At 40.4% G+C, this 24,705-nt stretch overlaps 1 protein-coding gene across 1 annotated transcript in view; it reads right to left on the bottom strand.

Moving 5' to 3' along the window:
• The window catches only part of LOC145412089 (uncharacterized), a gene marked incomplete at its 3' end in the record, with an annotated part of 88,186 nt that overhangs the window by 15,878 nt on the left and 47,603 nt on the right, over positions 1-24,705 (bottom strand). The window contains exons 15-29 of the mRNA XM_080282005.1: positions 23,301-23,396; positions 18,820-18,903; positions 16,381-16,542; positions 15,828-15,932; positions 15,292-15,474; positions 14,136-14,315; positions 13,599-13,703; positions 11,916-12,071; positions 11,175-11,282; positions 8,681-8,809; positions 7,255-7,449; positions 6,693-6,839; positions 2,602-2,727; positions 1,668-1,817; positions 1,103-1,300 (exon numbers count right to left, since the gene is read on the bottom strand). Coding sequence (XP_080138131.1) covers positions 1,103-1,300; positions 1,668-1,817; positions 2,602-2,727; positions 6,693-6,839; positions 7,255-7,449; positions 8,681-8,809; positions 11,175-11,282; positions 11,916-12,071; positions 13,599-13,703; positions 14,136-14,315; positions 15,292-15,474; positions 15,828-15,932; positions 16,381-16,542; positions 18,820-18,903; positions 23,301-23,396 — 2,124 coding nt within the window. The remainder of the gene's footprint in view (positions 1-1,102; positions 1,301-1,667; positions 1,818-2,601; positions 2,728-6,692; positions 6,840-7,254; positions 7,450-8,680; positions 8,810-11,174; positions 11,283-11,915; positions 12,072-13,598; positions 13,704-14,135; positions 14,316-15,291; positions 15,475-15,827; positions 15,933-16,380; positions 16,543-18,819; positions 18,904-23,300; positions 23,397-24,705) is intronic.

Raw genomic sequence — 24,705 nt, 5'->3', positions numbered from 1 at the left:
CCAGAGCAAATACCTGTATGTGGCAAATATAAAAAGATAATTCATTCTCTATCATCATCATCATCATCAGGACCTCCTTTCCCACCCAAGGGTAGGGTGAGGAGTAGAAATGTCCAGAGAGCCCAAATCTGTCCAGTCCAATCAGCCACGCTTCCATTCACTCACCTTTCAAGTCTACGGAATCCTGGCTCTATCTGATATGCCAAAAACATTCACCACATTCTGTAGCTTCACATAATCGCATCTGATAGAGTCAGTCAGGATGCTGTCATGTTAAAAAGGGGTGCCAAATCCCTGATCATGCGCTTCTCCTTGCAATATTCATCCAGCCAGCTCAATCTTTTGTCAGTCCCCTAGCCTCACCGACTTCCAAACCTCTCTTCCTCATACACTCATCCACCATATCCCTCCACCTTCTCCTTGGGCTACCTCACCTCCTTCCTCCTTCAGATTCACTCAGGTATATCTTTTTCACCACTCTAATGTAATCCACTCTCATCATATGTCCATAGCATCCCAGTACACTCTCCTCAGTTCTGGTGTCCACAGCCTTCCTCACTACGCATCTTTCACGATTCACATCATTTTGAATCCTATCCACTCTCCATACTCCATATACCTGGTACACTCCTCAGCTGTCCCATCTCCACTGCTCTCACTCTTGACTTTTCATTTTCACGCAACATCATAGTCTCACATCCATTATGTTAAAGTTGGCACCCATACTCCTTCATGTAGGCCTTGTGCAGCTGCATTACTCAAGCCTTTGTTTCTTATCAAGGCCTCCATTGCACCCGCTACTTTCCCTCCCTTTGTCACTTACTTTCAACTTCTTTTGCACATTTTCCTCTCATTTCTATCACTGTACCCAGGTATTTGAACTCTCTCACCAATTCCAGTCTCTCTTCCTTCACTGTAACATCACACTGGGAGTCACCTTCTCTCTCAATAACCATCACTTTACTCTTTTCTACATTTACTCTCGCACAACACTCACAGACATCAGCAAAACTCTGCAATAGTCTACTTGGTAGACTAGTGCATTCTCTATCAATTCCACTTTACGTAAGATGCCATTACGGTTCCAAGTGCTGTTTTTTACCTCATTCTGATGATCCTGAAGCGATTTCTGCAGAGTTGTGATCTTCAACAGTGTGAGCTTGGCTTGTGTATCCTTTTCTATTAACAACCTACGTGCCTCACTGGCTTCCCTCTGACCTCTACACATCTCTCCACAAGGTTGCTGTATCTGTTGGTCTTTCTGTACTGCACCTGTTGCTTCTTCATCCTTGTATTCCATCTGCCAATTAAGACACAGTAAAAGAGGTGACCTTAACTGTTTAAATCCAATAATATACTGTATTACTGCATTAGAATGTACTCTATTGTAGCAACTTCCAGAAGGTTTTGCTTAGCATAGGACAGTTTTCAAACTGCAAGAACAAGAGGCAGCCTACAAGGCTAGCTACCACAGTCCAGTGAATACAAGCAGATGACCAAATTACAGTACTTCCCTTGATGGTATTATGATGATGATGGTATTACATGATAAAAAATACCTCCAACCATCTTTTGGGGATCAAACCAATGGAAGGTTGTCACTCTGACTGGAGTGTTCTAACTAGGTGACTACCAGTGTTACAGTATCAAAATTAATATTAATTTACCTTCGTTGCTTTCACTTCTTGTTTACATGTGTCCATCTGCTCTTCCTGCAAAGTCTTTCCTTCTTTGGATGACCTTGCCATTGTCAAGTCTGCCTGTTGTGCTGACACTTTCTCTTCTAAACGGCATTTTTCCTTAGTCAGCCGGTGTATCTAAGAAGGGATATTTGAAATCATATAAGTTCATAAAGATATAATTTGCTTTGTAATTCAATTATTAAAATATAACCTCAAGCAGTGTATTCTATTTCCATTGCTACTCTACATCTAAAGAATTATGACAGATAATTCACCAACTTTCAGTACTCAACTATCATGTTACTTCCATTCAAGAATAAGATATCTTTTATCATGCATTCATAGACCACGTTTCAAAACTGTCTCCCCTGCAGAAATCTTTGTTTATATAACTGCTATGTTGTTACTCAGTTTTCTGTATTCTCTCCTATACATACAGAGCTTTTATTTAACTACTAAAGATAAATACCATAAACCAAGAATTCTGGGGGCATGGATAATGGGTGGATTAGCAGCTACAGTATTCACCAGGCCCTCTTTTGACAGCAAGCTAATTTTACATGCCTAGACCATGACAATGACTAAGAATGCATCGTGAGGTGGAGGGGAGAAGGTGAAAGGGTGATCAACAAAGGAGTCAAAGAATGGGGTGGAGAGGTATGTGAATGAGGGAGGTGAGAGTTGGAAGCAGCGCAACCTGATGGCAAAGGACAAGGTGACATGGAGGTGTTTTGTTTGTGGTTAAGCCCCTCTGGGACTAAGATATCTACTGTAGCTATACATATATCAATTCAGGAAAAAAAAAAAGCTGAGCTATGATTACATATACAGTATACCATACTCAGAAAGCATGACAAAAGCATGAAATACAACTAAAACAAAATAAATGATTCTGCAAGTAGTTCCATGAAAATCCCACCTGTTCCTCAAGAGCATTGCATTCCCTAATGAGGCTAAGAACCTGCTCATGAGCATGGCCACGCTCCTCCTCAGCTGTCCTCTTTTCCTCTCGTGCTGTCCTCACTGCCTCCCTCAGACTGTCCATCTGGCAAAAAATGAATTTACTGTATATACTTGGTACTGCACCCTGTATCAAAATAGTTATCACAATACAAAGAAAAAGAGACAAACAAAAACAAACATAATGAACTTCACTGACAAAGTACATTGTATGCAACATTGTAGCTCTAAAACCATAAATAGTAGTAAGTGGGGGCGCTTGCCACCCACTCACTCAATGTAGTGCCACTCTTAGGAGACTACCCTTTCCTCTCTTCCTTCCTTCTTTCCTTCCTCCCTCTTCTGTCTTTCTTTCCTTCCTCTTCCTTCTGTCTATCAGTGACTCTACACTGAGCGACAAGACAAATGATTTCCTGTACGTACAGAAATGACAATGATTAGGTGGATGTGCAGTGCGTTCCTGCGTCCAAGGCCTGGAGGGGTTGGGTTTACAATGGAAGAGTTGAGAGGTAGGATGGGACTGGAGTGTATTGGTGTTGTAATGAGGAGAGGTAGATTGAGGTGGTTTGGACATGTGGAGAGGATGGGGGATGATAATTGGGTGAGGAAGATGAGAAGTGTTAATATTGGGGGTGGGGTTATGAGGGGTAGACCGAGAAAGACATGGGACAAGGTCATTAAGTGTGACCTTAGGGTTAAGGGACTGAACAGGGAGGCTGCAATGGATCGTGCAGCGTGGAGAGCCGCCATTAGGTGATCAAGGCCGACACATGCAAGCATGTTGGAGCCTTTAAAAACGTAACGAAACAAAACGAAACCACTTACTGTGCTGGGTGGTTACCATATAACCAAATTATGGCGCCTGGTGGTTTAGTGGGTAATTAAGGTTCTCCAATTGGATTGAGCCTCATATCCAAGGGATGGTTGGGGTTTATTGTTCACGTAATGCCACTCAGGGATGAGTGAGACTGGTCACTCATCTCCATTCAGGACCAACTTGCCTAGCCCCAGGCTTATATGTTCCTCTTGGGCAACACAGGATTAGCTGATGAATGATGAATGAGTGAATAAAACCATAAATAACTGGGCCAGATTCAGCCAATGCACCAGTATTTTATTATGTTCCTATATTGTGAATGTGATTCTGTATCGTGAATGTAATTCCTTGTGATTCCTTGATATACTGATTCTTTTATGCAATTTAACTACTAAGGAACATAGTACAATTAACACAAGTGTATTTGCTGTTTGCTGATGATACAGTATTGTTGAGTGAAGATGAATGGGCGTTGCAAGGTTTGGTGAATGAATTTGGGACAGTGTGTAAGAAGAGGAATCTGAAAGTTACTGTAAACAAGAGTAAAGTTATGGTGTTTGAGAGGAATGAAGTCACAGAATGTACAGTGAGGTTGAAGGTGAGGATATGGAGAATGTAAGTGCATTCAAGTACTTGGGTAGTATGATGAGTAAGGATGGAACTTTGGGGGATGAAGTGCATGAAAGGGTACAGCAGGGAAGGAAGGATGTTGGTTCACTGAAAGCAGTGATGAGAAATAGGAAGGTGAGTAGGGAAGTTAAGAAGTCACTGCATGATAGTATTGTGATCCCTACCCTCACGTATGGAAGCGAGGCATGGACCTTGCAAGAGGGGAACAAGTCAAGTGTGAGAGCGGTGGAAATTAGTTACTTGAGAGGAGCATGTGGAGTGACATGGAGGGACAGGTTGATGAATGAAGAAGTGAAGGAACGTTGTGGGGTGGATGTGGATGTGGTTGAAAAGATTAGAAGAAATACACTGAGGTGGTTTGGACATGTGGAGAGAATGGAGAATGAAAGACTGACTAAGAGAGTGTATGTAGGTGAGGTGGAGGGAGGGAGAGGGAGGAGTAGACCGAGGATGAGGCGGAGGGATGGAGTTGAGAGGTATATGAGGGAGGGGGGAGTGAGTTGGGGGGAGGGTAGTCAAATGGTGGGTGACAGAGCAACTTGGAGGTGTTTTGTCAGTGGCGACCCTTTGCCGGATTAGGGCGTCGGCCTATAGATAGATAGATAGTATTTTGTCACTCAGCATGCCAGTAACAATGACAACACTGCACAATACCAAGGATGGTATAATTTTCAGGACATTGTACATGATTTGAGTCTCCCCTAATCTGACCCTCTGTTCAATTAAAAGTTATGTAGAGTACAGTACTGTTCCTAACCCCAAAAGTCCTAATCGCATCAATTGATGCGATTTGAGTTTTGTGCCAAAATGCCTAATCGCATCAATTGAGCAGGGCCTGTAAAAAACTGCGGGGCTCTTGCTCCACCCCAGTTTTGACATACATGACTTCAGGCCAATGAGAACTCGCCCCTGATGTGGCGTGAGGGGGGATCGGACCAACCCAGGCGGTGGAGGGGCACCCCCCCTCTCGGCCGCCTCCATGCCACCCTCTACTCCACGCTCTCACTCCCTCCTTGTCCCCCATCACTCCCCCACCCCTCCACGCACCTGCATCTCTCCTCCCACCACCACCTGCGTCCCTTCCCCTTTCTTGCTCCTCCTCCCTCCCTGCTAGCCTCGTCCCCCCCCCCAAACTCCATCCCATCCCTCCCTCCTTATCCCTCACTACCCTTCCAACCCCCTGCAGACCCCCGAGAGTTATCAGGCCTGATGTACATACCTGTTTCATATTATTTCTACTTCTTCTCAAATTTATTTATAATTACACCTCACTCTGTTCATTTCTTACGTCGTACCTACAAGTTTCCGTACGTACGTAGTTGGAGAATGCTATATGTTGTACTACATACGACGCGTCTTTTTTTTTTTTTTTTTTTTTTTTTTTTTTCATTCTCCCTACCTTCCCAGATTAATACCTCTGATTAGTCTCCATCTCCAAGCAAACATTTACTATGGGTAAACACAACCACCAACCCTTCATGGTCAACTCATCTGCCTGTTTGTTAGTTAGTTAGTTAGTTAGGGAGTCACTGCACATAACAAATAACTCATGATTCATTGCATACTTTTTGTGCTAATTCTTTTCAACCCAAGAGTTTGAGGCTGCTTATAGTTGTTACTTTCGTTCCAAATTTTTTTTACCTCTCTTTTCTCCTCAATATTCTGTTACAAACACACAATGCTACGCGCGACAATGTTGTTAAGTTTTTTTTTTTTGCACTTCCTTCACAGTGAACACACTTATTGCTTTTTTTTTCCTTTCTTATGCATGCATCTATAGCATTATTCAACTTTATTTTGATGTCCTTGATGGTTATAAACATTTATATGTGACTGTGTTAGTTTTGGAATGATTATGAGGCTTTGTAGGGCTACTCCCCACACCTTTTTTATCTCCCCACACTTATATACACATCTGTTTTTATGGCTGGTATGACAAATCCCATTGAAATGGAGGGTTTCCACAAGAGAATTTGGTTGTTGCCAAAATTTTTCTCCCCAAGCACCACCAAGGCCTTGTAGGCCTACTCCCCACACTAGTTATCTCCCCACACCTATATACACACCTGTTCTCATGACAGAAGAACACACTGAAGTGCTTTCTTTTCAATCAAAAAGCTGGTTATTTCCAACCCCCCTACCTATAGGCCTAATTTCCACAGCCTACTTTATCTCCCCACAGCCTAGTAATCTCCCCACACCTACATACACCTGTTTTCATGGTGTGACAAAACAATTTGAAATGGCCTGTTTCAATAAGAAGAATATGGAGTTATCAAAATTTTCATGTTTTCTATTGTTTTCGAGGGGTAACTATCATAAATGTTTTTTTAACTTTGACCGCGATTGTGTAGTAACCATTAGGTCTACAGGGGTATGGATTACGTTGTCAGGTGTGTAAATTCTTCCTCTTTAGCCAGAACATGATCAATTTGCCCTTGGTGAAAGTTGCCAAAACATCCCCGAATTTCAGTTGTGGGAGGTACCCTGCCTGAAACAAATGTGGTCTTTAGGGGTAATTAGTGTTTTCAACTAACTAAAGGTACAGTTACTATACTCATCTCAGTCTTATCAGTGAAAAACTGAGCCCCACACTATATTACCTGATGCTGCATCTTGGCCATCTGTGCCAGAAGACTACTTGTGGACGTGGTAATGGAGGTGGCATCAAGGAGTGAGTGACGCTCCTCCAGATCCTCACACTGTCGCTGCCACATCAATGACTCTTCCTGCACACTCTCTAGCCTGGCCTACAATATTTTATAGTAAAGCAGAGTACAAAATCAGATTCTGTAACACTTCTTTCCCAATTACTTACACTGCACATCACACCTTGATCTCCTCTTTTATATTACTGATACATAATACCGTATGTCAATACTGCAATGTTTCAGTAACATATGAGAGAATATTGTGGACTACTATGCAAAATGAATCATCATTTAGCATATTCCTTTACCTTATCCAGACATCTTTTTCTTGACCTTCTATGCATCCCTGTAATCTCAATAGCATGCTGTATATTATACCCTTTTTGCTACAATAATCTTCTCATATCCACTCATTCTATATGCTCATGACCATCCTCTAAGCAGGCTCAATCAAGAAACACATAAAATTTACCAATAATGGATGTAAGCATTACTGCTGAAGGGTCATACAAACCTTCAAGAGTGAGATTTCCTCGTTGAGCCTGAGAACCTGATGGTGCCGTTCCTTTGCCTCCTCCTGCTGTCTGACCCTCTCATGCCTCAGAGTACCAGCCATGGAGTCTCTTTCTTCACATGCCTCTCTCAACTTGTGCTCTGCTTCCCTCAGCCTTTCACCCACCTCTGCAAGGCTTTCCTCTAACCCCTCCACCTGGGTTATTAGACAGCTCATAAAGCAATTATAATTGTACAGTACTGTATTTCACAAACTAGTAACGTATGTCAGCTGAAAATACTACATGAAATTACTCATTGTCCCTTACACCATCTTTTCAAGTTCTGATGAATATGTAAGAATACAGTAAACTGAATGGAAACAAATCTTATTTTCCATACCACTATATTCTACTCCTGAACTGATCATCCATTATTTACTTTATGAATTAGGTGGGGACACTCACCATCCACTCACTTGATGTAGTGCTGCTCTTGGGTTTCTGCCCTTTCCTCTCCTCCATCCTTCTTTCCTTCCATTCTCTTTTGCCCTTTCTTTTCTTCATACTTTTCTCATCCTTCTACCTATGGGCGACTTTACACTCCCACTTCTGTTTATCTTTCCTTCATTCTTTCCTCTTCCATCTGCCTGTTGGTGACTACACTGAGTGACAAGTCAAATGGGTTCCTGTACACCAGGAAACCATTTACTATGCTGGGTGGTAACCATATAACCAAATTTTGGTTACTGGTGGTTTAGTGGATAATTATGGCACTCCAATCAAATTGAGCCAGTGAAGGTTTATATCCAAGGGATGGTTGGGGTTTATTGTTCATGTAATGCCACTCAGGGATGAGTGATGCAGGTCACTCTCATTTTAAATGTCAAGACCAACTTGCCTAGCCCTGGGCTCCTATGCTCCTCATGGGGTAATGTAGGACTGGATGATGAATGATGAATGAATTTTTATCTCATTTACTTTACAGTTCTCTACCAGCTAGTACATGAATGGCTACCCTGGACCCCGGGAGGTAATGAGTGATGTGTGGCTACAAGCTTGGTAACAAACCACACAAACAACACTCTTAGGCAGGAAACATTCAGCCACAAGTTCAGTCACCTGGTGATCTTTAGAGTGAAAGTCCAAGGTGAGACTCTCACATTGTTACAAATCTGATTACACATCCCAAATTTCTTTTTTTCCCAACAGTTTCCAGCAATTGCTGTGATTTAATCACCTAGTTCTGGCACTTGGTTTAGCTTCTAGTCAATGGAAAACATCAGCTGTACTATGGTCAGTCCCAGTACAATGAGTCCTTAAAGAAATTTGGTGTCAATAAAAAAAAGAAAAAAAGAAAAAGAAAAAAAAAAAAAGGGCAATGAAATTGTAGTGGGCTCTGAATCACAGAAATTTTGTGTAAACATGAAGGGATATACAGGACTGTACCTGATGGTGGCCATGGTCATACACCCGAGAGTAAGTCATTAGGGATGCTTCTAGCCGTCGGATGCTCTGTTCATGTGAAGCAGTGAGACGCTCCACAACCTCAGTCACCTCAGCCTCCCTTTCCTCATCCTGGACATATAGGAAGTAAAATAATGTATTTTTAATTTTAGCATGGGCTCATAACTTTATCCTCTTATAAAAGATCTCCAAACTTTCAACACTTCACCTTCTGTGATGAGCACTTTCTGGAATGTGTTCTAGTGATGAAATACAATACTGTACTGTATATTGTATCTAAATTCATTGTACTATACATAAACATAAATGGAAGTAAAGCAGTAAAGCCTGGATAATCAGAAACATAGGATCACATCTAGCTAAATATGAATCACTTGCTATATCAGCTGAACTGTTGTAATTAGGCTAGCCATCAACTTAACCATACTGTTGTTAAAGTAATATGATAATATGTGTAGAATTATACTGATTCTCTGCTAACCTTCTTTATATTCAATTCTCAGAATTTTTTGGTTACTTGAAACTCAAAACCTCTAAAGATTATATTGATATATGCTCCTGTGTTACTGCAGAGCTGGGCAACGCATTCTAAAATTCAACTCCGCAGTCACAATTCCGCTACCTCAGACCCTTACCTTCCACCACCGCGATTCCTCAATAAACTTGGAATGTACAGTTCCACTACCTCAAGACCGCAACAGCAATCCAGTTTCACAATTATCAATACAAAGTGCACAAACAGGGAGTAAATCGATTGGTAATGTGGTGAATTATTGTTTTTATAATCTATTTATGAGATTAATTTCCCACAGGGACACTCAGTCACTGTGACTCTCACTACTCACTAGGGACTCCATTCATAACTTCAATTGGACCACTTCTCAGAGTCCTCACTGACTCAGAAGTTCATGAAAATCTCACAATACTAATAATAATAATATTAATTGTATAATATATAATTATATAATTATAATAATAATAATATAACAATATATTCATATCCTCTATTACAAAAATAATATTACAAGGAAAAGAAATAGCCTTTGTGCCACTCGGGAAAATCAATCTGACCAGCAGCAGAATGCAGTCCATAAAACTTAAATAGATAATTCATAGAAATGTGCTTACTCTTGCAGATAATAACTAAGTAAGACCATAAGAAAAAGTATTTTCGGTGATCAACATTACATTAGCCCTCAACATCGTCATCTGTCAAACTGTGGAACAACTGTGCATGATTAGCAATGCGTGCCACAAAATTTACTGTCATGCTGGCTAATAGTATATTGTATTGTATCGTATCAAAAAATTTCTCCTGGTATAGCCCATCCCTACTGCTAACTGATGCGATGATGCCTCGACCGCTGCCACTGTAGGCTGGGAATCCTGTTCAAGCTTGATATTCATGAGTCATGCTGTAGCCTGTACTAACCGACACCAACCACCATGTGGAAGATTGCGAACAGGACTGCGATTGCAGAAGTACTTCCGCAATGCATTACTGCAAGTTTCAGATGAGTTTGCCGCAATCGCAATTCTGCAACTGAAATCATGCGGTCCGCTACTGCAGAAATTGCGAATTGTGGAAGTGATTGCGGAGGTGCCCAGCTCTGTGTTACTGTACCAAATAGGCTTATGATCCAGTATTAACCCGCCATGTCCCGACTGATTTTTCATCACTGACCCCCCCAAATCCTGGCAGATTTTCGAAGTTTTTTTTTGGCTAAAACCTCCACTTTTTATGAGAAACATTGGAAAATCCCCATACAAGTGCTCACCTGGGCTTATAATTGTGTTATACAGGTGCCCTTTTGAATACCTGGTACCATCTTCTGAGGGCCATGCTCCAAAGAAAATGATTTCTATGGGAGGAGTAACTATTCCAAACCACTCATAAAAGGTTAGACATTTATTTATTTGGTATGAATTTATATGTAGTACAAAAGTATATTGGTTTTCAGACAATAATATAGGCGATATAAGCGTTGTTTCAGTCACCAAACACATCCACAAACCTCCCCTTCTTTTACGATGTTACTGCCTCATCAGTTCTGATTCTTTCTTCCTCTGGCCTGTTTCTTCTTTTGTCCTCCACTTCAGGAATAATTTTCACCTTGAATTTTGTCATTGGAAAGACCCTGGCATGACATGTCTTTACTAGCCAGGTCACTGTTAACAGGTGAGTTGCTGAGAAAATGGCATGTGGGAGAGAGGGGGGGGTTAGGAAGGGCTAGGCAGTATCCCTGCCTGACGAGGGGTAGAGGAAGGTCTCCCACATATGCCTACCAAAAATCACCCGCAAATCTTGAAAAATGTGCAAATGATGGACCTCACAATTGCAAAACATATGGATACATCGTCGGGTGTCACCGTGATTTAATGTGGGAACGTATCCATACAACGCCTCGGGTTAAAGAATACTAAAGGTTATTCCTTACATAAATGCTTTGTAAAGTTTGTGTATATTTTGACTCACCAAGTGTCTGATCTTGAGCTCCAAAGATGAAATATGCTCATGGGCTTCCCTCAATTGCATCTTCAGTTCTGACGCTTCGTCCTGTGCTCTTGTTGCTTCCTTCCTTGCCTGCTGATTGTGAAACATTAGAAACTATAAAAGTACAGTACTAGCAACGAATATATCAAACATAAGATTTTATTCTGGTTACCATCTGGTGAGCTGCTATGAGTGTCATCATGATTCACAGTCTCTTAACCCCGTTACTTCAATGATGCAGTAGTAGGTGGAGGTGCTCACCAACCACTCATTTGATGTACAGCTGCCTACTTCTATCATTTTTCCCCATTTCTGCCCTCCTCTCTTCCTATTTCCTTCCATCATTCCTGACATTTTTTATTACTTTTTTTTCTACTTCAGGTGACATTGTGCTATATGACATGCCAAACAGTTTCCTGTAATCCACGAAACTATTTACTATGTTGGGTGGTGACCATATAACCAAACAAAAGTGCATCTCCTTCCTACTTCGACATACAAGAGTTCCTTTTCCTTTCATCCTGAATAATCCTACCTTACCATCTTTCCACCTCCATAACTCCTCTTTAACACCCACCACCTATATATTAGCTAGTGCATCCTTGGCAAGTGTTCTAGTAGGGAAAGTGTACCTTCTTTCCTACTTCTGCATATTGACAGCTGTTTTTCCTCTCAGCCAGTATACTCCTCTCTCATACTCCACAACTTCTCTTTACCACCCACCGTCAGGAGCTTAGACCGTGTCTCCTTGGCAAGTGTGTCCTGTGAGGAAAGGGAGTCTCGCAGGCCGGTTATCTCTCTCCGCCCTTCCTCTAGCAGTCCCTCCAACACTCCAATCTGCCGCCTTAGACCTTCTGCCTCCACCTCATTGGTCCTCACCTAAAGTCAGATTTAACCACAGTATAGACCTACAGTTGCCGGTACTCTTTGTTATCTGCCACGTTTTTATTTTTGCTCTTAATTTCTCAGTAAATTACTGACATATTGCTGCTTAAAGTTTCACTGATACCTGTGTGCTACTCTGCCAGCTCCCTCAATTTACAGCAATAAACATATGGAGAAAATATGACACTACAGAACACATCTCTGACAAGTGACAAGGACCACCTGTACTCTCCACTTCAGCTTATCTATAACTGGCAATATCAACAACTTGGGCACACCTCTTTCATCTCTTTCAAAATAGGAAGAAGTTAGTAACATCATAATCATATATATATATATATATATATATATAAGTAATCCTTCTAATATCCGAACATCCCCACTAACCGGACATAATCGTCCTGGGATCCAATATTCCCAAAATGGGCCAAAAACCACAAAAAATTCGAAAAAAATCTGACTTTCTTCCCACCTGTAATTTGAAATTGCTGCCTGGCACCGAACAGCTGTTACACCATGGTCCCTTCACCCTTTCCTTCCTCCCCCCTCCCCCCTCCCCTGTCAGGGTTGCCATTTGGTATTTTTCATTACCAAGTGTGGGCCAATTTGGTAATGAAAAATTTGTTTGGGAATGAATCAGAATAATGCATTACCAAATGGATTTTTCACATGTATGAGGATACACAGGATGGAGATGGTGGATTGTTTGCTCTCTCTGATTCATCTGCTACCCTACATAGCTTGAAAATAATCAACATGGTGTTAATTATAAAGAGAGTGATTACATGTATTTCTACTTGCATATATAATTAGTGAAGAAAAAATGCTAGCTTTACGAATTTGGTAATGAAAAGTTAAATTTGGTAATGAAAGATGAGGAGATTGGTAATGTGGCCGTTGCAATCTGGCAACTCTGTTACCCCGCCATCATCAACAGTCACAGCCTAACTCCGATCGAGAGCAGATGCTCATAGCAGTGCAAGCCACAGGTGCTTGTTTTTTGTGAATAAACAGTGAATAAACTGCAATACCTCGCCACTAGAACACACAGGAATTTACAGTGTTGTGCAGTGTTAAGAAATTAGAATTTAGAGTGCAGAGGATTAACTGTGGACTGCAAACTGGCGGTTCAAACCAGTCCAGGAGCCAGGGACTTGTAAGTACCCAGAATGTTTAATATTGTATAAACTCACCTCTAAAACCTCATTTTATGGTTCTTTTGCATTTATTTCAGTCTTTTATGTCCCTTATTGGTGTGATCTGGGTCTTAAATAGGTGCAGTGCATGTCCAGAGGGAGTTGTATGAGTGTTTCTCTGAGTTAGGGTCCATAAGCACAAGTCCATAAGCTGGGGCCCAATATCCGGACAGGACCACTATCCGGACCTACCTATGGCTCTATCACGTCGGATATTGGAGGGATTACCGTATATATATATATATATATATATATGCACTCCCAATTCAGTAAATGTCAAATCTATCCTAGATCCAACATACAATGCACTTTCAAAATTAAATACCTGTTTCTCTCTATGTGAAGCTTCCCGAACCAGCCGCCTCACTTCCTTTTGTAGCTCTCCCACCTTCCCTTCTTGGCCAGCCATTTCCCTCATCAACCCTTCCACCTACAGGATGATTAATTTTAGTCTGTACTCTATGTTCACTAGTTTCAAGCATTTCAAGCTTTAAAATTTTCTTTACTCTGTATGCTAATTCATAACACTGCAAAGCTCTATACTGTAATTTATTTATTTTGTATGTTCACTATTTTATAACACTATAAACTGCATAATTTCTTTCTTCTGTATAATGGATATCTGCTGAAAACCTCAACATTTTCTTTATGTTGCTGTAATTTACACCACAGCAAACCTCAAAATATTTCTTTATTGAGCATACTGTACTATACCAAATTGCATGCCTTAACATTTTATTCTGCATGGCGACTGCTTTATAAACACTGCAGACCTAAATAAGTTTTCCTATTGATGTAGAGAATGATACAGAAATCTTAAAATGTACACAATAACAACATACTGTATCAATACTGAACTTACTTGATCATGCAGGGAGGCATTGAGGTCTTTCTCACAAGCAAGGGCACCAGAAAGCTGCTGCGCATCCTGATGAGCTCTGTGCAGCTGCTCTCCTTTTGCCCGGGCATCTTCCTGTGCAGCAGTCAAGGCCCCAACAGCAGCCTCTAACTGCTGACCAAGGCATTCCACACTTTCACTTCTCTGTTAATTTACCACAACTTAGCTATGTACATGGAATACCAAGTGATTATTCAGCACTTGCTGCAGTAGCAAATATTATTAAATAAAAATGAATAATTGCCCACACTGCATGCATCTCTACTAAAACTAATACAGCACATACCACTACAGTAGAGGTATTGGTGGAATATTCAATCCATGTTATACTACTGAACTAAAATGTCAGTGTTGTTACAGTATATAAATAAGAACTGCAAGAAGGCATGTCAGTAACCACATTAGTGTATGAATGAAAGACTTAGGTATGGCATGAGCGCAAATAGTTTATAGTAACTGCAGTAGAAATGGGACTGTTTAGGGATGAGTGTGGAGTATGTAGAGTGGACTGCATACAGAATAATGTGACTCACAAAGATATGGAGTAACGAGGTCACTTGATAACAGGGTAAAGAAGAGTATACTTGGCTGGTATGACCATACAGATAGTGAAACAGGTACTGTGCTTGTGAGTCTGAAGGTGGGAGGTGTGAATGGCAGACAAGATGATGAATGGATATGGTAAATGAGTGTGTGAAAAAGCAAAGGATGGAAGCTGATGAGGCTGAGGACTTGACAGGGCACTGATTTGGTTGGATAAAGTATATACAGTATATGAAAAAGCTTATGACAAGGATTAGCACCCATTATAAAAATATTTGATGGAATAACTCTGTGTAGCAAGTGCATATGAATCACAGTTATGGAGAAAAAAAAATGCAGGGCTAATTAAGCTTGTGAGTGGAAATAGTATACAGGGACTTCAGTGATGTGCAAAAAACGTCTGATCAATTCTAATGGAAATGATGTTGACAGTCCTCCCACTTTCACACTTCTTCCTTGTTTTAGATCCCACCTTACCTCATCCTTAAAAAAAAAAAAAAAAAAAAAAAAATCAGAATGATGATTGTGTCCAGTAATATGTGTTCTCTTACTGCCAATATTATTTACTCCTAACTACCTCTTGTACTGACAGTCTATCATGAAGGTGGCGATTAGTTCTTTCTGCCTCCTTATGTCTTCTCTCCGCTTCCTTCACCCTCCGTTCAGCCTCCTTCTCTCTCTTCTCTGCTTCCTTCATCTTTCGCTCTGCCTCTGCCCTTCCCTCAGAGGCCGATGTCAACTCCTCTTCCAGTACTTGAATCTAAATATGAAAAATATCAATAAAACATGAACTACAGGACTCAAGGCATTTTTACTTATAAATCATATTCCATTTTAATACATTCTTCACTATATCAGTTGTCAGTTGGATAGTACTTATTCTTGTTCCTTGTTTCACCATTTGATCCATTCCAAGTCCATTCCCCAACTGCTGTCCAGCACCAGATAGTATTCTATAACCTTAAGACTTCATTTATGCATAGTCTATTAGAAATTCCCATCTGTTCTTCCAGGTACCTCCTTCAGTAAGACCTACTGCATTCTCATCAAACAGATTCTAAAAATTCAAATCTTTTTGTTCTTTTTACTACATCATCAGTTCTCCTGTCTCACCTGCCCCTGGAGCAACCGCAGTGATGTTAAAAGTTCATCCTGCTGTCGCTCAGCAGTATGAAGTTGTCTAGTTAGATCCTCTTTTTCCCATGATGCTCTATCTCTCTGTAGAAGAAAAATTTGAATTAAAACTTAATAATTCCAAACTACCAAAAGATATTTCCAGACTTGGGGTATCTCTCACGTCACATACTCAGTAACAATGTATTTTCATCCTATTAGCATATTACAAGAAGGGAGACATTACAAGAGGGATTACGACTGGTTTTTCAGATATACTTGTACCAAGTTCTGATGCAGTTCAGCTGTAGTACATATCAAAACAGAAAATATATAACAGTTATTGTGATATCAGTACTGTAATAGTCTGTTTGTGGGATGAAATCATTTAATCGAAAAGACCAAGATAAGAGTTTCTGGGTACCTTGAATCTCTGTGAACTTTAGAAAAATGCTTCTAAATCAGTACAGCACATACATCATCTCATTAATGTGATCTACTGTATAAAATATGAATATAGGCATACAAAAATCCCTAAATTGTGCAAACACACTTCTTTGATGGCTTGCATTAGCTTGATGTTGGCTTCCTCCACTTGAACCTTCCAGTGGTGATCTCCTTTGTGGCTGAGGTTCTCCTGTAGTGCAAAGATATGCTGGCTCAGAGCCTGGTTCTCTTCTCCCAGTAGGTCCTGCTGGGCCCCACTCTCTACTAACTGACATGAGACAATATAGTAAAGAACAATATGACTTGAAATATCATCATCATCATCATCATATAAACCCCTTCAATTCAGTGGCATATTTTGCATCTTATTCTTGCTACCCAGACAATTTAACTCCAAATAAAGAGAACAGTGTATTGCTAACAAAGAAAATTGAAGTTAAGTGAAAAATAGTATAAAGATATCAACAGTACTTAGCACTCTCAGTTTCCATTCCTCCTGTTTGTATGCACTTTTGGCCTGTATATCCCACTTAAGTGAAAAGTGTGTTGTCATACGTATTCTATGTGGCCATACCATCTGACCACTCTACTGTATTTAATAATGTATTCTGATCAACAAACTATCATTACTTGAAGAGAAAAGCACCAAATACAAAGAATGGTCCACAGATTTATTCAGCATTTCACTGTGATGGCTTTTTAAATGACAAACAATGGACACAAATGAGCTCCTTAATTAGTTTAGACCAGAAGTACAATAACTGTCTGTCATTCCAGACGGGGCCATCACAGGTAAAATGTTGAACAAATCTTGGGCCCATTTTCTGCATTTTTCCTCCAAGCTGTTGCAGCCCAACACTGGTTCTTCTTTGATTCACTATTATTAATTTTTCATGCATATCACCATTCCAAATCTCATCTCATTTAAGCAATCCATACATTTCTTAACAGATACACTTCCACCGCTCAGACTCCTGAAGCCGTCTCGCAGCCTTTGTACTGTTCATCCATCCATCATCCAATCCTACATTGCCCCATGAGGAGCGTAGGAGCCCGGGGCTAGGCAGTTGGTCCTGACATTTAAGATCAGAAAACTGATGATTTATCATGGCTTGAGTCATCATCTTTAACAAAACAGGATGATGGTACACATGGAACAAGAGAGAGAGAGCCTGAGCTCCAACACACAAGTTATAGGTAATTTTTTAAGGACATGTTACAAGGGGAAGTAGAGAGCAATAGATCCTTCACCTACATTCATCTACTACTACTTCCTCCCTCTCCCCATTGTACCTTGTCAGTTATAATTTGTACCAGCCAATTTACCCATACAGTCACATTTTTTCTAAGTGACACCTCTTCTTGGCCTAGGTAATTTTCTTGTAGGTGGGGGCACTCACCATCCACTCACTTAATGTAGTGCTGCTCTCGGGTGTCTGCACTTTCCTCTCCTCCATCCTCCTTTCCTTCCATCCTCTTCTGTCTTTTTTTCTTTCAGTCTTTCCTCATCTTTCTGCCTAGGGGTGACTTTGCACTCTCTCTTCAGTCTTTCTTTCCTCTTCCTTCTGTCTGTGGGTGACTCTACACTAAGTGACAAGCCAAATGGTTTCCTGTACACCAGGAAACCATTTACTATGCTGGGTGGTAACCATATAACCAAATTTTGGCACCTGGTGGTTTAGTAGGTAATTATTGCTCTCCAGTCAGATTGAGCCAAAAAAGGTTTCTATCCAAGGGGTGATTGGGGTTTATTGCTCACGTAATGCCACTCAGGGATGAGTGAGGCTGGTCACTCTCATCTTAAATTCCAGGACCAACTGCCTAGTCCCGGGCTCCTACGGTCCTCATGGGGCAACATAGGATTGGATGATGGATGAATGGATGGATGGATGGATCATCATCTAATCCACTGTTGCCCCATGAGGAACGTAGGAGCCCAGGGCTAACCAAATTGGTCCTGACATTAAAGATGAGAGTGACCAGCCCCACTCATCCCTGAGTGGCATTACATGAGCAATAAATCCTAACCACCCATTGGATATAAAACTGCATTGGCTCAATCTGATTGGAGTGCCTTAATTGCCCATTAAACCACTAGGAATCATAGTTTGGTTATATAGTCATCATCCGGTGTAATAAATGGCCTCCTGGTGTACAAGAAACCATTTGGCTTGTCACTCAATGTAGAGTCACCCATAGACAGAAGGGAGGGGAAAGAATGAAGGAAAGACAGAAGAGGATGGATGAAAAGAAGGAAGGAAGAAAAGGCAGGCACCTGACAGCAGCATTACATCGAGTGAGTGAAGAGTGCTCCCACCAACCAATATACCTTCTTATTGATAAAACGGAGATCCATGTCACACAGTATGTTCATATCTATTTGTAAATTTCACAGTGACCTCCTGAGTCTTGAATGGTGGCTGAAAGGGTGCAGCTCTAAAGACATGTTGGCTGGGATTGAGTATGGCAGCAACCCAGCATTTGTGTGTTGGCATTTAGGAAGTGTTTCGCACAACTGTACATTCAAAGTTATCTTAACTCATACCTGAGAAAACGTTTGGTGATGGAATGATTGTGCCTCCTGCAAATCCTTCTCTAGTCTCTCTTTCTCACTTTCACGGCCCTGTGCCTGCAACCCACCACAAGGAAGCATTAGTAGACTCAACAAGAAGTAACTTAAATGATGAGTGATTATCTGATTACTTACTAGAGTATCAAATGATACTCTTGGCATTTCTTCATAAACTTGCTTAGGTTTCCAATTACAAGCAAAGGTTAATGTTACAAAATTTGATCCTCAAGATACCCAGTACCAATCTCAGATTCTACTTGATTTGTATTATATATATTATTCAGTATATAAATTACTGTACTGTAAATTAATACAATCAAACAGGCTACAACAATAACTATAGCAAATACCCTTCGAAAGAATTTCTCCCAAAATATTGCTTCTGTGTTCTTTTTGCACATAGCACAGAGTAATATTTTAAAAACTATCAATCAATATTCCAACGTCTAAGTTGCAAAAAGTACCAGTTTACTTACTTTGAGGTGGGACAAGCACATCAGACAGCATACCCTCTGGATGTAGAAATCCATTGCACAAAGAATTACTGATTGGTAAATGCATAACACACCGTTTAAAGGCAAAGTTCATGTCAAGTCACCAATATTGTGCACTTATTACAAGATAATTTTGGTAGAATTGGGTAATGGCTGAGAACAAATGTACTGGTTTTACTAACAAATTTATAAATAGTTTCTCTTCAAATTTGAGATGCAGTTCTACCAAGTCTGATCCCTTGTGTTACACACAGATACTATATGTTCATTCATGGTCAATATTTTACTGGATGACAACATCCTGTGTACTGATCATAAATCCAATTCATGATTTCAAAAGAATGTTAAAGTAGATTACCAGTATTGTATTACATTTTTAAAAACAAAACTTTGCTTCAGTTGTTAGTATACAATCAATACTTTAAAAGCAGTGTTGTTAGAGCCCAAACACAAATGGTCACAATGCTCATAATACATCACACTACCATTTCATGCACAATTCATGTTTTATTATTATAAAAATTACCGAAACATTGTTTCATTAACATGAGGTCCAACAAATCCATGGTCCCCACACAATAACAACTGGTACAGAAACACTTGCAATCAATTATCATTATCATCAATCTCATCCTCGCAAAGTGGACACAGAATACAGGTCAAGGTACAGAGTGTAAACAGTGGGGAAAAAATGACATGAAAAATCATAGTGGTATTGAAAAGAGATGAATCTGTTACAAAAATTATTTCCTTTTATCATTAAGGTATACAGATCACTTAATAACTTTCATCTTTTCTTCAAACTTTCATCCTTAACTTTACAGGTGAACAATATAAATGTCATAAATCAATTATTTATTTATGGTACAATCATTATAGTTTTATACAAGTAATATATTAAATATATAATAAACTTTTCATTTTATAACAAATTTTATATAAATTTACTTCATAAATAATTATTTTCTGTATTCTTCACAAAATAAATTTATCGCTGAGTTAATTACCACATTATTCATTTCACACATTACCACAGACTTCTGCCAGAAATAATATCTGGAGGGCACTGAATATGTGATCATCTCAATAACTTCCCATAATCATTATATGATTATTATGCAATGCATCACACACATTTCTTGCAAGTTCACATTTAAGCATTATATACTGATATAAAGTTGTCCAACTTTATGTTCATTAAAAGGCTATAGTTACCAAACCTCACATAATATCTTTCCTTGTGCTACATAACATCATTCAGCCTGGGAATACAATAATATAGGATGAAAGGTGGGTGTGGTATAAATGAAAGGGTATAAACAGTTAGCATACCTACATGATAAAATAATTGCAATTCAGAAAAATAAACTTCATTTAAAGGGTATTTAATAATTATAGTCGTTGTTCTGTGCAGTGAGTCCTAAAACATGTTTCATGCATACTGAGGGCATGCCATGGCATTCCAAATTGCACCGTTCAAACCTTTACGTTCCCTGTAAATAGCCAGACAGGGTACTTACATCCACACAAAAACAAACTTTTTCTCTACATCCAAAATACTGTCAACATTCTATACCATTACCATCGTCATCATCAGCAAGTTAAACCTTGGCAAGTTAGCAATTATCCAGCTCTTGCCTTGCTGCCTTATTTTGTTTTCTGACAAATCCGTAATACGGTAGAAACAGAAATGACAACATACATCTGTTAAATAAAATATGTGAGGTTTGTATAGTATTGCATTACTGTTGTTGCTGTACCCCCAAATTTATCTAAAATGTGAAACCAGTGGACTGCCCAGGCTGAAGTCACTCTTCTCCTGTATCCACCATCTTCTTTTCAGGAGACTGGGAGGGAGCTGAGGGACATTTGTGTAGCCAAGCAGTGGAGTTACCCAGCTACATCAGTGCATCATGTTAAGGCATCCCTTTATAGCACCTCTACAACTGGCACATTACTGTACCAAGCTATGTAGAAGCTATGGTAAATTATTTTTGTATATCCTGTACTTGAGGTAGGTGGGGGCATTCACCATCCACTCACTCAATGTAGTGCTGCACTTGGGTATCTGCCTTTTCCTCTCCTCCATCCTTCTTTCCTTCCATTCCTCTTCTGTCTTTCTTTCCTTCATTCTTTTCTCATCCTTCTGCCTATAGGTGACTTTACTCTCCCTCTACAGTCTTTCTTTCCTTTGTTCTTTCCTCTTCCTTCTGGCTGTGGGTGACCCTACACTGAGTGACAAGCCAAATGGTTTCCTGTACACCAGGAAACCATTTACTATGCTGGGTGGTAACCATATAACCAAATTTTGGCACCTGGTGGTTTAGTGGGTAATTACGGTGCTCCAATCGAATTGAGCCGGTGAAGGTTTATATCCAAGGAGTGGTTGGGATTTATTGCTCACGTAATGCCACTCAGGGATGAGTGAGGCTGGTCACTCTCATCGTAAATGTCAGGACCAACTTGCCTAGCTCCGGCCTCCTACGCTCCTAATGGGGCAACGTAGGATTGGATGATGAATGAATGAATGAATACAGTATCCTGTACTATTTCCCAGCATGGCTAACAAGCATATATTAGGTACGAACTTCTGTTGATGTTTATTTTGAACTGAACCAGCTGGTATGGTTGGCTATAAGAACATCTGGGACAAGCATGTCTGTGTATGATTCATTATTTTTCTTTTAAAGTTTTTATTGGGTATTACAAACTTACATTTTTAAATCATTACAGTTCATTAAAATCACTCTACTCCACATAAACCCACTGCAGCATCAGTGACACCACTGCTTGTGGCAGAGTATTTTTTTTTTTTTTTTTTCTATAATGTCACTCCACTGTCCTCAAATGACACTTAGGTAGACCCACTAAGTTTTGTTTTCATGTCATGATCCTGCAACTTATCAATTCATATACAGTATAACAACAAAGAAATAAAAGTAACACTAAGGGTGTGGCTCCAATTAAGTTGAAGGGAAAAAAAAAAAATCTATAAAAGCAATACACACTTCTCGGTATGATGTTGGCAACAATAGAAGTTTAGGTTCTTCTTCATTATAATAAGTGTTGATCAAACATTGTTTTAGGACCCACCATAGCTGATGAAATTATACCGTTAAGTAATTCCAAGGTTACTGACTAGAGGCATACAGAAAACAACAGACAGCACAACACAGATAATGAATTTCATAATTCAAATTATGACACTGCTTTGCCGAATGGTGCAGGTCTTTCAGGTATGTGTTCTATGGGAAGAACGATATAAAAATCATTATCTTAACTTACTTTAAGATGATCAACATACATTTCCTAACTCAGTTACAGTAGTATCATCACGCTGAGTCTTATCAGAGAAGGTGTCAATCGAATGAAAGTTTACACATCATACACTTTGCTGCTTTCTGGCTTAACCTGATGTATGTTAGCACTAGCTCTACTCTCCACAAAATTTTCACTGTTCAAAGAACTTTTCACTTGTCTTACACTCTGCTGAGTATCCCTTGTATTTTGAGCAACTGACTGAGACAATCTCCTGGTAAAAGAGCTACCACTGCAAGATGACAACACATCAGGGGTGAAGGCAATTGAGGCACTCTGACATGTAACCTCTTGGTCACACTGAGGAACATGTCTGACATCAGGCAGCAAATTGCTTTCAGGCTTAGCAGCACAACTGTACAAGTCTACAGGCTGTAAAGCAGGACCTTTCTGTAAATCATTATGTGAAATATGATTAACAGCATCACCCAAGGAACCTTGCAACACATGATTATTACTGGCAACTGAAGACATAGGAAGATGAGTAGAATTATTATCAATTATATTGTTTTCAACACATGCACTTGATAATTTGCTCTGTGAGCCTAAACTATCAGAAGGGATGCTTTTAGTGTCAACTGGGTGGGCATGAGGATGACTACTACTGGCACACACTGACTGGGATGGAAGACTACCACTCACATCCGGCTGAAGACGGCACCTCAGTTGATCACAAGCACGCTTACTGGACACAAGGGCATCCTGCAGAGCACTGATGGTCAGTCGCTGCTCAGTTACCTGTGAACATAGCGAACTCTCAGTGAGTAAACTTCCAATGTCCAGACTAACTGAAGGTATAGGTATTCATATCTATCTATCTATCTATCTATCTATCTATAGCCCGATGCCCTAATCCCACAAAGGGTGGCCGCAGACAAAACGCCTCCAAGTCACTCTGTCACCCACCATTTGACTCCCCTCCCCCCAACGCACCCCCCCCTCCCTCATATACCTCTCAACTCCATCCCTCCACCTCATCCTTGGTCTACCCCTCCCTCTCCCTCCCTCCACCTCACCTACATACACCCTCTTAGTCAGTCTTTCATTCTCCATTCTCTCCACATGTCCAAACCACCTCAGTGTATTTCTCCTAATCTTTTCAACCACATCCACATCTACCCCACAACGTTCCTTCACTTCTTCATTCGTCAACCTGTCCCTCCATGTCACTCCACATGCTCCTCTCAAGTAACTCATTTCCACTGCTCTCACTCTTGACATGTTCCCCTCTTGCAAGGTCCACGCCTCGCTTCCATACGTCAGGGTAGGGATCACAATACCATCATGCAGTGACTTCTTAACTTCCATACTCACCTCCCTATTTCTCATCACTGCTTTCAGTGTACCAACAACCTTTCTTCCCTGCTGTACCCTTTCACGTACTTCATCCCCCAAAGTTCCATCCTTACTCATCACACTACCCAAGTACTTGAATGCACTCACATTCTCCATATCCTCACCATCCAACCTCACTGCACACTCTGTGACTTCATTCCTCTCAAACACCATAACTTTACTTTTGTTTACATTAACTTTCAGCTTCCTCCTCCTACACACTGTCCCAAATTCATTCACCAAACCTTGCAACTCCCATTCATCTTCACTCAACAATACTGTATCATCAGCAAACAGCAACACCGGGAGCTTCCAAATCTCACCCTCATTCATTAGGGCCACCCCCACATCCACTGCCCTACCTTGCACCTCCTTTACAACCCCATCCATATATATATTAAACAGCCATGGAGACATCACACACCCCTGTTTCAGTCCCACATTGAGATCAAAGAACTCACTCAGCTCACCATCCACTCGCACCGTAGCCCTAGCTCCCTCGTACATACTCTTCACAGCACTCAACAATTTCCCCTCCACTCCATATATTCTTAATACCTTCCACATACCTTGCCTATCTATTCTGTCATAAGCTTTCTCCAAGTCCATGAAGGCAGCATACACTTTCCTTCCCTTCTCTAGATACTTCTCCACTAAACATCTTAGAACAAATATCTGATCTACACACCCTTTTCCCTTCCTAAATCCCCCT

This window comes from Coenobita brevimanus, chromosome 92 (genome assembly GCF_032717465.1).
Source record: "Coenobita brevimanus isolate Jiangsu-jjx chromosome 92, ASM3271746v2, whole genome shotgun sequence".
NCBI lineage: Eukaryota > Metazoa > Arthropoda > Malacostraca > Decapoda > Coenobitidae > Coenobita > Coenobita brevimanus.
This window is presented reverse-complemented; position numbering and strand designations above follow the sequence as displayed.